This window comes from Colius striatus, chromosome 10 (assembly GCF_028858725.1).
Source record: "Colius striatus isolate bColStr4 chromosome 10, bColStr4.1.hap1, whole genome shotgun sequence".
Classification (NCBI taxonomy): domain Eukaryota; kingdom Metazoa; phylum Chordata; class Aves; order Coliiformes; family Coliidae; genus Colius; species Colius striatus.
Window position 1 is genome coordinate 5,107,848 of NC_084768.1, and position 12,236 is coordinate 5,120,083.

The window sequence follows — 12,236 nt, forward strand, 5'->3', positions numbered from 1 at the left end:
GTGCTACCAGCCTGTGGCACCGCAGGCAGAGACAGCGAATCCAGACCTTCTGCAGGAAAGTCTGGAGCACAGCAATGTTAGTCGGTCCGGACAACGCGTCACAGCGAGGCGAGAGGAGACGTCATTCCCCACGCCTAGTCAGGCATTACAGAACCGGCCCCAACTGAGGTCCTTCGCCGCTCGGGAGAGCTGCGGCCAATCAGCGGCCAGGTCCGTAGTCCCGCGATTGACAGTCGGTGTGAGCGCTGTGCCCAATGAGGATACGCGGGTGCGCGGCCCTTCCGGAACGGCCTCCCAATCAGCAGGGGCCGCATGGGGGCGGGACCGCGGCGCGGCCCGGCCGCTCACAGCGGAGCGGGGCCAATCCGGCCGAGGGGAGGCGTGGCGGCGGCGCGGGGGCGGGTCCCGCCGCCGGGAGTTGTTGGCGGCGGCGGCGGGGGCCGGGCGCTGGGTTGCCGAGCAGCGCGCGCAGGCGGAGGCGGGGCGCGCCGGGGCCGCCGCGCGGCGGTTGGGGACGGGCGCGCGCGGGCAGCCGCGGGGCGATGTGAGAGCGGCGGCGGCCCTGTCGCGCGCCCTTCGCCGCCCCGCGCTCGCGCCGTCCCTGCGGCGGCGGCTCCCGCCGGCCTGCGCGGCCGGGCCCCGCGGTATGTCGTGATCCCGGGCGGTGCGGCGCTGCTGCGGCTGCTCATGGGGCTGCTCAGGATTATGCTGCCGCCCAAGTTGCAGCTGCTGGCGGTGCTGGTCTTCGGGGTGGCCGTGCTCTTCCTGGAGAACCAGATCCAGAAGCTGGAGGAGTCCCGCGGCAAGCTGGGTGAGCGGTGGCGGGGCGCGGCCGGGGGCCTGGGGCGGCACGGGCCGGGGGCCGCGGAGGGCGCGGGGCGGCGGGAGGCGGCGCGGGCGGCCGGACCGGCCGCGGGAGCGCGCAGCGGTGGCAGCGCGGCTGCCCGCGCCTCGGCGTGCGCCGGGCTGGGGCGCGGGGACACGCACCGCTGGGCACTTGTCCCGTATGGCGCCGTGTGTTTACATGCCCGAGACGGCGAAGGAACTGATCAGTGCGGTCAGGGGGCTCTGCGAGGAGCTGTTAGCAGCAGGGCAGCAGCCTTGGCCTTAGAATTCGTTCGCATGTGCGTTTTGCGAGGTCGTGAGACCTAGGAGAGATCGGTGTTGGAGAGATAGTATTTCTGTCGTGTGTCTAAATGGATTCTCTGAAGAGACCAGCGGTGTTGAGCGGTGGGGAGCAGTGGCTGGCCTGCGAGTGTCTTCTGGCAGGCTCCTAACGGGGAGGAGAGAAGCAGTGCTGGTGCCGAAAGTGAATCTGGTTGTGCTGCTGCAGCGAATTACCGTCTTTTTCACATTCAAACGTTTAGTGCATGGTATTGTAAAAGAAAGCACATGGTAAAAAAATAAAAGAAAACAAAACCTCCAAAACCTTAAAAACGTTGTTCCTAATGACAAACGAGTAATTTGTTTTACTCTCGTTGAATGGAAGATGTCATTTTCTTCCGTTTGCTGAGTGTCGTTAGTGCTCTCCTAGCCTTTCACTTTGCTGTAATTAAGCAGAATAATGATAAACTTGAAATCTCTTGTGTAAGATTCCTTTTTATTTCCTGCCTCACACCCACCTTTTTAGATTTATACCTGCCTGGTAGGTAACATCTTACAACTGTTGTATGTAAAGGCTGCAAAACTTGCATGGGTTTTACATGACTTAATTAAAGGTCTCTGAATACTGTTCTGAACCTGTTTGTGGTGCTTAGGAGTTGCAAAAACAGAGCACTGAGACTTCTGGTGGGTACAAAGTGCAGGGGCTGCTTTGCAAACATTGATGATTTGTTTTCCCATGTTGTTTGTAGACTATGAAGTCTTCAAGTTTGTAGGGAAAAAAAGTGTACATGCCGTGTTCCTACTGGTGTTAAAACTGGAAGTGGACTTTAAGTGACATAGGAAGCTAAACAGTGACCTTCTAACAGAGCCAGAATCGGCATAACTTAGTGTTGAGCTGTATGAGTGTCATTGGAATTTTACTTCTTTACTTTCTTTAACACTTTGCTCTCTTTGAACTGGAGAATAGGAGCCTGGAAATGGCAGTAGTTGAACTGCTTGGCTTACAAGATGCTCTTACTTTGCATATTTTTCATCTGAAAGTTTGTACCGATTATAATTGAGGCATATTTTTTACAAGATCTCAAAAACTCTAAAAAAGAAAAATGAAGAAAAAAAAGAATGAAATTGGAAGATGATTCAAGCAGATGTTATTCGTACTCATAGCTTCAGTGCCTGTGTTGCTGACAATGTATATTACTTTAGGGAAATCTGCCTCCTGGCATGAAGAGATGAACATGATGCATGTGAGAATAAAGAATTTTACTGGTATAACTTCCTCTTCCTTCTTAGTATATACACAGTAGGCACTATTAAGTTACATATATAAGGGATTAAAATACATAGCTCATACTGCTTTGGGACAAGAACCTAATACCTACATTCTGCTGTTTTTATTTCTTAAGGAGGACAGAAAACTATTGTAAAGTTTATTAAAAGCATGATGGAAAGACTTACTTTGTGAACAACTTGCTAATGATTCTCTAAAACTTCTGTAAGGAGGGGAAAAAAGCTTTCTGCTACAGCTTTGAACTCGCATTGGCATTTTTAATGTGAAAGTATGCTTTGTTAAAGTTTCTGGCTCTCTGAATGTCTCCCTTTTTATGTTTGGTATGTATTTTATGACTAGCAAGTGTTAAGGTTTCATTACAGAATTCTTTTTACCATCGTGGCCAGTGATATTTCTACTGCGCTGTAATATGGAGAATGGTTTTCTCTGAATCAAAGTAATTAGTTGGCCTAATGCACTTGCAATCCAATCTTTCTCCCTGCCCCCCAAAAGAATGAGGGTGGGGATGTGTGTGTGAGGAGGCAGCAAGGCTGTGATTTAATGGTAATGACAAAGTAGTTCTTTCGATCTTTCAGTTGTGTTTCAGTGGGCACTTTATGTTAGAAGTCACACTGCATGTTGTTTGGGTATTGGGTTTTCAACTATGCTGTGTTTGTGTTGATATATCATATGATAAACTGTCATCTTGGAAAGTAATTGTAAGGATTAGATGCTGACTAAGAAAATCAAATGACTTCAGATTTGATAGCAAATAAGATAATTCTGCAGTCTTAGTAGCAGTTCCAATAATATTCAGACATACTTTCTGATAGAATTTATCCAATTTCTTCACATATGAGCAACTCCTGCTTCTGTACTGAACAATTGTCAGGATATTAATTTCCGTTCAAGTATCTTGCCTTAAACATGAAACTGGGACATGTTTCTGGGTGAAAAAAGAGTTGGAATGTCTTTCTTCCTGTAAGACTTCATATAGGCAAAACTCAGTTACCCTGGCAAACTTTTCTTTTTGGAGAAGTGCAGGAGACAGAAGCAAATGACCGTCACAAATGCCGATGCTGCTTTTTTTCCTCTGTGATGGGATTATTATGATCCTAATATAATTTTTAAAGGTATTTGTAAACTTGTGGATTTCTTCACCATATGAAATATAACTCCCTATTAAAAAAATAAAGAAAATAAAGAATATTCATTATAAGTTCTCTGCAGCTGTTGGACTTTTAAATCATTTTACAAATAGTATACAACTGGTATAGGTACTTTCCCATTAGATCTAAGAATGCACAGCCTTAATATTGCATGTGAAAGGCAAATGCTGAGGTTTTCACTATCTTTCCTGGAACAGAAATAATGTCTGAGCATCTCATTTGGTTTTTGGAAACCTGGAGGATGGGTACACCTCTGCCTCTGGTTTAAACTGACCTGAAGTGTACCATGAAGTGTACCATGCCATCTCCTGCATTGCCATTTGTGTTTATGATGAGTCTAATAAAAAAACCTAATCCAGCTGGAAGTAATCCATCCCTCTCCTTTCTTCCCTTCCCAAAATTTTGTAATGCATTGGTGGGGAGAAGGAAGAGTGAAGCTTGAGTGTTCTAGTTCTTTTGTTAAATTAGTTTCATTCTGCAATAGCAAGTACTAGAAGCACTTCAACTTTGGGCAGAGGAGTGAGGGAAGACGCTACCTCATTCAGTGAACAGTCTGTTACCATTGATCAGAGGTGAGGGTAGTAGATGGGGAAGGATTACTTTTTAGTGGGGTAGAAGGAAGTATTATTGCAACATTGTAGCTGTTTAGTGAAACTTACATGTTGGATTTCTTTGAAAACAGTCTGTGTCTGAGTAACATAGTATATACATACCATAACAGGGAGAACAAAGATTGAACAACTTTGTTATTGTTTTATATTATTTGGATCACCTTGAAATACTGTCTAGCTGTACTGTCAGTGTATTTCTTGTGCCAAGAAACAAACTTATGGCTCATGTCTGTTAATTCAGCACCTTGAATTCTGCATATAGAAGTCTGTAGTTTGAACTAAATTTTTAATATTTGTCTTTTTGTTTTTGTTAATACATGAATAGTTTGAAAGTCTAAGGCCCTTTTCCTAAGACCAGGGAGAAAGATGGAAGTGACCCTTGCTGAGGTAGTATCCTTTAAGGTACTGTGCAAGTACCTAACAAATCAGTGTTGCTTTGAAGTTAAATTATTTAACTTCCCAACTTTTAAATCTTATGTGTTCTAGAAATGTAAGAGTTTCTGCTTTTTTTGGATATTTAAATAAATAGGCCTCTTATGTTTCTTTCATTCAGGAGAAAAAAGGATCTTATGTCAGTAGGCCTGCCAGTTCCATGTGTTTTGGAAAATCCCTCAGACATCTTCTTAAATTGTCCCTCATAATATAGCATGCATGATTTCTTAGTATATTATTTATACTTGAACTTCATTTATAAAGAGTACTTTGTGATTGTTGGCGGTTCTGGATGCACACAGCTATGCAAATAATTTACTAGCATTTCTTTTAAACGTAGCTCAGTTGCCCAGTAGTTATTATTTTCCACTGAGTAGCCTGAGGCACTCTTTCAGAAGCTGCTTTCTTGTGTACCAGGTTTCCTGAAGTAGGAGTTTTCATATTATTTCCTTTGTATATCTCTAGCCAATGAAACGTTCTTGCACTTCGCCTTGCTGGTTCAATCATACATTTTAATTTAGCTCCTTCTTACCATTCCCCTTCACCATGCCCCCGGTTGTTCCTGACACTTTTAGAATCAATTTTAAACTATTCCCATACCGTGCTTGGACTTTCCATCAAAAAGTGTGATATAAAGCAATTGTATGACTTTAATTTTATTTACTATATTTATTGATAGCTTTTTGGGGAGTGTTGTAGCTGCTGCTGTTGCATTTGCTATGAAGTTGGTAATATCTGAATTTTGACTAACACAGAACTGTGCACATTCCCAAGCACATACCAAGACAGTTCAGACTTGCTAATGGGGCTCTGTGACCTTTTTACTGGCACTCCAACATCTGTTTCAAACACTGAAAATAAGAGACACAACTTTAATTTTTATTTTTTCCACTCTTCTGGCAGGCTGCACATGACAACCCAGTTTGCAGGTCTCATGCTTTTAGTGAGAGAGGTTTGAGAATTAGCAATGTGGTGAGAGCTGTGCCTTCTCTTCTAATAGCAGATGCTGTTGTGAAGAGTTATCTGACAAGTGGCTATTTTTGTTAGAGATATTTTGAGGGCAGTTGTGAGAGATTAAATGGACTTGAGAAATAAGGCATAAACCTCCAGTCCCTCTAGCAATAGACTTGGGTGGATGAGGTAAAAGATAAGGCACCGTCTCTTTCTAGATTCTCCATTGGAAAAGGTCAGGTTTGGGCCATTGCATGTTTCTTTTTAACACACACATTTGAGCTGAAGATCACAAAGACTTAAAATACCATCCTCCAGGGAGGTCCTGGAAGAGCCATGATTACAATCAGCTGTTTCGGGTAGAAAAAGCTTGTTGATCAGCCAGAGAAATGCAAGTGCCCTGCTCTTCTTCTTTGTACATTAATGCAATATTACAGATTTGGTAATGGTAGCTGTGAGGAAAGGAACTTGTTAATGGCTGAGAAGCTCGGGAGAAAGTGTTTAAAGTTCTATGTCTCGTTCTTCCATATCATTGTTTTTGTACATAAGAAGGAAGACTGGGTTATCTCAGTAATGAGATATCTGACAGATTTCAGTAATATACTTGGTATTATAAAAGGGGCACTACTAGAAATCAGAAAAAAACCCTACTTTTAATGCATTTATTTGTTCTGTGATAAAGCAACTAAAACAATGATGTTATGGCATAATGCCATGCCAATGCTTCCTTTGTCTTTGTCTTTTTTTTCTCTCTTTTCTACTCCTGAGCATGATGATAAAAACTAAAATTGTCATGTCTGCAATGTTCCTTTGAAATTCAATTATTGGAAGTTACTGTATCTTTTTTTTTTTTTTTTTAATTCTGACTGGTGATTAGTATCAAAGGAACTGGTTTAAAACACAGCAAATCCCTAACAAAATCAGAGACCCACAAATACTCCACTACATTAAAATTGACTGCTCATGCATTTTATATTTTTATATGTGTATGTGTGTGTGTGTGTGTGTGTGTATGTGTGTGTGTGTATGTGTGTGTGTGTGTGTGTATGTGTGTGTGTGTGTATGTGTGTGTGTGTGTATGTGTGTGTGTATATGTATATATATATATCTATATATATATATATAAAAGTCCAAAATAGTCCTTGCTAAACTACTTAAAATTTTGGAGTTGGGATAACAGGTTAAACCATTGCTTTCCAATTATCATGTATATTCCAAGTTAAATGAGTCTCTTCCTTGTTTCAGAAAACTGACATATTTGCAGCTGGCTTTTGGTTTGTTTTTGGTTTTTGCACAGCTTTGTATTGCCCCTGGCTGTTGAAGTTAGGTACATTTGAACAGTTCATGAACAAGTCATTTCCATATCTACTGACTGGCAACAGTGAGTCACTCACTGTCAGACTTATTCTGGCCAGACTTGTCTTCTGACAAGGAATGCTTTCCCTCAAATTATTGCACCCCTTTAGGAAATAGATGGCTTCTGCATAAGGAATCTTCCACATATTATCACTTAATTGGCTCAAAAGGCAGCCTTTTTGTGTAACTGTGTGCAGTCTGTAGTTTTTGTCTTTTATCTGAAGTGTTTTTAAATCATGTTTAAGTAGTATAAAAATAGTGGGAAGTATTTTGCTTGAAATGTGGTGCTGTTTATTTGTTTGTATATCTGAAATACTAGCCTAGCGAGCATAATGAAAGTGCCGTGCTGTAAAAAAATATAACTGAACTGTGATGTGTATTTGCATTATTTTTTCAACCAGAAATATAAGATAAAATGCTGAGTGAAAGGAGTCCAGTGTTGAAAGAGACATCTGAAGTTTGACTAGCTGTCTGCAGCCTTTCATAAATATGTACAGACCCTTAACTGCAATCTGTCCTCCTCACTATCTAGACAAGGGACAGGCAGTATCTTAATCAAATTTTTAGCTTTGTGTGATGCTCAAACGCATCAATTCTGTTCAATTTCCCCACTCCCCCTAACTCTTGGCCCCATGAAGTTGTTGTGTTCACAGCCCATCATCTTGAGAAATGCATCATTCAGGGAAGTCTAGTCACTTAGGAGAGAAAAGCCAACCTCTTTCCTTTCAAAACTGTGTCATTTGGTTCAACTGCTCTCCTCTTGACCTTTTAAGTTTTGGAGAACTGAAGTCCCTCCATTTGGAATTCCAATCATTAATTGCCTGTATTAAAATTACTTTTAGTGCTAATTATAGTTGGTATGACCTTTGTCAATACTTGCAGAAGCATTTAGGTTGTACTTGTATGCATGTTTTTGTGTCAGGAATATGCTATCAGGACACCAGTGTTATTGCAGGGTGCCTTTGAGTGTCAGCATCTGGCTTCTTATCTAGAGTCTGTATGTTCCCAAGTAATTAATTCATTGCTGTACTTTAGGTTTTTATGACTATAAATTAAGAACATATTTTACCATAGATATATTGTGTGCAAATGTGTCTGCAGGAAGCCCAACTACATCTGTCTTTCTGTTCTTTCCAGTATTCAGTGTGTTATTGTTGTCCTTACTTTGCAATATCCTTGTGACATCATGGTTCCAATAACATCACTGTTATCGTAATTATTATTCAAGCTTTCTAGTAGTGATAAAATTCATCACAAGTAGTTAGGAGTCTAAGGCAGCAAAAGAATTGATAAGATAATTCAATTACAAAAAGTTTTTGGAAAGAAGCTGTCTCTCACTTTGGCCAAGTCTTTTTCTGCCTTCCATTACGTCCATTTTTGCTTCGTATGCAGTTAGAGTTAAAAATGACAGCTGACATACTTTTTTTTTTTTGTCAACTTGCTGTTTAATTCTGAAAACTAATTTGTGTTGAAACATATGTAAAACTTAAGTGCTGTTTTGATAAAACAGCTTTTGATGATTTTGAAGTGTTTATGCAAACCTTGTGCATAATTGCTATAAAACTGTAAAGAGTGTGGGGATGGGATCTTGGGTTCCTTAAATTAAAATGCATCTCTTCCCCACTTACATCTGTAGTGCTGTAGTGTAAAAGAAACCTCAGAAGATTTATTTTATTCTTCGATTTTTAAATGTATATTAAAAATACTTAGGGAAGGGTAAGGAATGTATAACGTATATGGTTATAATAAATATTATGTATATATTTATCACCCTCATTGTATATATTTTTGGAGATGGAGATCTTATTAACATTTACAAATATCTAAAGGGTGAGTGTCAGGAGGTTGGGGCATCCCTTTTTTCTATTGTAGCTAGCAACAGGACAAGGGGTAATGAGGTTAAGCTGGAACACAAAAAGCTCCATTTAAACATAAGAACAAACTGTTTCACTGTTCAGATGAGAGAGCCCTGGCACAGGCTGCCCAGGGAGGGTGTGGAGGCTCCTTCTCTGGAGGTCTCCAATACCCACCTGGACATGTTCCTATGTGACCTGATCTAGGTGACCCTGCTTCTGCAGGAGGGTTGGACTAGATGGTCTCTAAAGTCCCTTCCAACCCCTACCATTCTGTGATTCTAAGATTTTTCAGTGTGTTATAGGACTGGTCTTTCTTGGAGAACAGATTGAAATGTGAAAGGCAGTAGCATTTTGTTTCACGTTGGAAAAGATGTAAAAAGCACATTGAAAAAGGTGTAAAAAGATTGGTGAGAACCTGAATGATCTTGGAGACAGGAGAGCAATTGCACAGAGATTATGCTTCTTTTTCTAACTTTCTGTAAAGAGGAGAGGGAAATCCCGCCAATCTAATTTTTTTGTTGCCTTTTTTTCTCCTGAATCTTCTCCTTCTGTGTCTTTCCATCTTCAATATTTCTGTTATCTTATTTTCTGGACAATTGTTGAACATATTTAGAAAGACTGCATAAATAGCATACCTGTGGCGTTTTAAAAAAAAATATTTTCATTCCTTTACATTGATTTTGTGGGAGGGTTTGGAGGAGGTTTTGCAATAGTAGAAGTTTGTTTTGTTTGCTTTTTAAATGTAGCACTCGCAGTGGGTTTTAATATACAAAACATTGATCAATAACCAGTATTACATCGATAATTGATTCTGAGAAAAGGATTTATGTAATTCCGAGAAGAACTTACAAATTTAGAGTAAAAAGGAATGAAGTAAAAATGTAAGATGTGAAAATGACAGAATCTTATGCTGACACTTTAAACAGACCAAAAAGTGTCCCCAGAACAAAGCAAAGCATACCAAGATTTTGTCTTCTGTAGCATTTGAATGAAAGATGTAAGTTGAAGAGAAAATAACTTTTTGAAATCTCAAATTTAAAATTTTGGATTCTTTCAAAAAATGGTAAGTAATTTTTACAAAAGCTGAGTCCAGCCATGTTGCTCCAGTGTCTGTAGTACAAGTAGTATCTCAGAGCATTTTATTGCCATACTGAAGAACAAAAAATGCTATACCTCATCTGTTGACCAAAACACTCAAGTGTATGATCACTTTCTGAAGATGCGGTTTTGTATATGATAAGCAAAACGTCTTGTATGAGGATCTGTGGTTATGGAAACAAAGTCATAATGTTAGAGTTTTTGTATCCTGGTATTGAATGTAGTGTTTTATAGGTAGAATCCTATTTCAGTTGTAGTCCCACTGGCAACTTTGCAACCAGGATTTTTCAGTATCTCAGTTTGTCAGCAAACATTCAGCAGTGTGTGCTCTTAATACTGAGAAATAATATTTTCCTGGCAAAATAGCTATAACTGCATACTATTCTTGATATAGTATCCTGTGAACTGTGTTGAGGTGACCAAAGCACTAAAATGCTTTCCCTTAATCAACTTAGTGCCTTTGGGAATATGAAATGTCTTATAGTTTGTCCCTCTTAATGTTATATTTTTATTTTTTTTAAAGCCAAACAAAAGAAGCTTACTATAAGCCCTTCTCCTTATCTTAGAATAATTTAGTCTATTTGAATAGGTTTTTAGGCAAATTAACTGTTTTGTATTAACTTTGGTGATGCTGCCAACAAGGCAAGCTTTTGAAGATAAGTACCTAATAAACAGTTAGTTATCTGTGATGAAGCAATTGGATTGTGTAGTCCAATGTAATGACTTCAAAGTGGATAAAATGATATTTGAGTGAGTATATTTTTAAACTCCATTTTAGTTAAAAATACAGCATTTCAAGAGTAGATGTTTGTTTCTTTTTTGGAGGATATTCTTGTCTACACAATGATCTTTTGGATTATGGTCCTTTAGTAGGAATTGGGATGCTGTATATTTTTACTCTCTTCCTACTTTTTATGAAATCAAACTTTATTTTTTAAATACTTTTGAGCTTCCCTCCCTTTGCTTTCTAAATTCTTAATCCTACATGTGCTGCTTGTGCAGCTCCTGTTGGTTTGAGTGAAAACAAAACTGGCAGTAGCTCTGGTGTTTCAGCAGGACCTGTTTAAGGTTGAAGGTTATCTTTAGCAGGAGCGTACTTTATTTTTGTTTGATCAAGCTGTAAAAAAGAAACCTAGCAGATTTCTGGCGTACTACTTGGTTTATGCTTCTAAATTAGGACTTATAGTCTGTGTGTTTAATGTGTATGCATTAGTCTAGGTCTTTTCTGCTATGAGAGGTACCAGAACACCTTACTTACTAGTATACTAGTAGTATTTATTATAGTCCTTCAACTGCCTTACAACCATGCTTTCTGGGCCAAAAGCAAAGACTGAATGACCAGAAATACTCGTCTAAGCTTACATTTAAATATAACAGTATTCATAACCTGTCATGTCTGGTACAGACTTGAATTTTATCTTTGAAGCTATTCAATGGCCAAAGGTTTATGTAAAAGCTATTCCACAGAGTTCAGCTGGAGCAACTTTTAATCCAAAGTTTTGATTTTGAGGAGAGATTTTGGAGTGGTTAATGAAATAAACTTGCTGTCAGTCTTGGAGGTGCTAAAAGGGCTTGAGAAGTCACAAGACCCAACAGATGATGAGCTGTCAAAGCAGTGGGAACAGAAAATATTCCCACAGTACACTCGTGGAAGGGAGTCATCCCATTGCTAGCCAGGGGGATAACCAGAGGTGTGCCCAGCCTCTGCCAGCAGAGATCAGAGCATGAAACATGGAGTTAAAGCACTCTTGATTTCAGTTTAGTTTACTGCTTTGAGCTGTGGTGATAGCATATGTTTACTTCTGGATGGGAAAGGACAGCCACCCCTTCATTCAACCCAGAAAAAAAATGCTGGAGGATATTTGTCAGGCTTCTTAGTTATTCATGAGACATGTTAAGTGCATTCAGCCTAAAGGCAAATTTATCTTGTAAGCCCATGGTCAAGCTTAGAGGATAGTATTAAAGATGAACTTCTGAAGAAGGGAAATGAGGAGTAGGAAGGATGTGTGTGAGGATCAGTGTAACTTCTGCATGTGTGAGCTATCCACATTCTGTCTGATCCCACCAAAAAGGCAGAGAGTATTGGGAAACATGCTTGTTTTCAAGACAGGATTTGCTTTAGCCTAACAGTGTGAAAATGTACTTGCTTCTGATTCCTATTGCTTTGTTATTTACCCTCTACAATACTGTTAAACCTTCCTCTCCTTTCTGATGTGAAAAACCACCGTAAAGCTTAGGCGGTGTTTTAGCAGAAATAAATGATACATCAATGTTTTGTTATTTGATTTATATCCTTCTGGTTTTCCTGTCTGTTTCTCTCCAAACTGTACTCAGAAAAACATGGTCTTGCTAACATGTTTGTGGGAGCGTTTTTCTAAACATTTGTGGTCAC

The 12,236-nt window shown here is 40.1% G+C and overlaps 1 protein-coding gene across 1 annotated transcript in view; it reads left to right on the forward strand.

Annotated features, from left to right (window-relative positions):
- The first annotated feature begins 583 nt into the window (after nt 1-583).
- The window catches only part of HS2ST1 (heparan sulfate 2-O-sulfotransferase 1), an 83,875-nt gene continuing 72,222 nt past the window's right edge, over nt 584-12,236 (forward strand). The window contains exon 1 of the mRNA XM_062004079.1: nt 584-811. Coding sequence (XP_061860063.1) covers nt 688-811 — 124 coding nt within the window. The 5' untranslated portion in view covers nt 584-687. The remainder of the gene's footprint in view (nt 812-12,236) is intronic.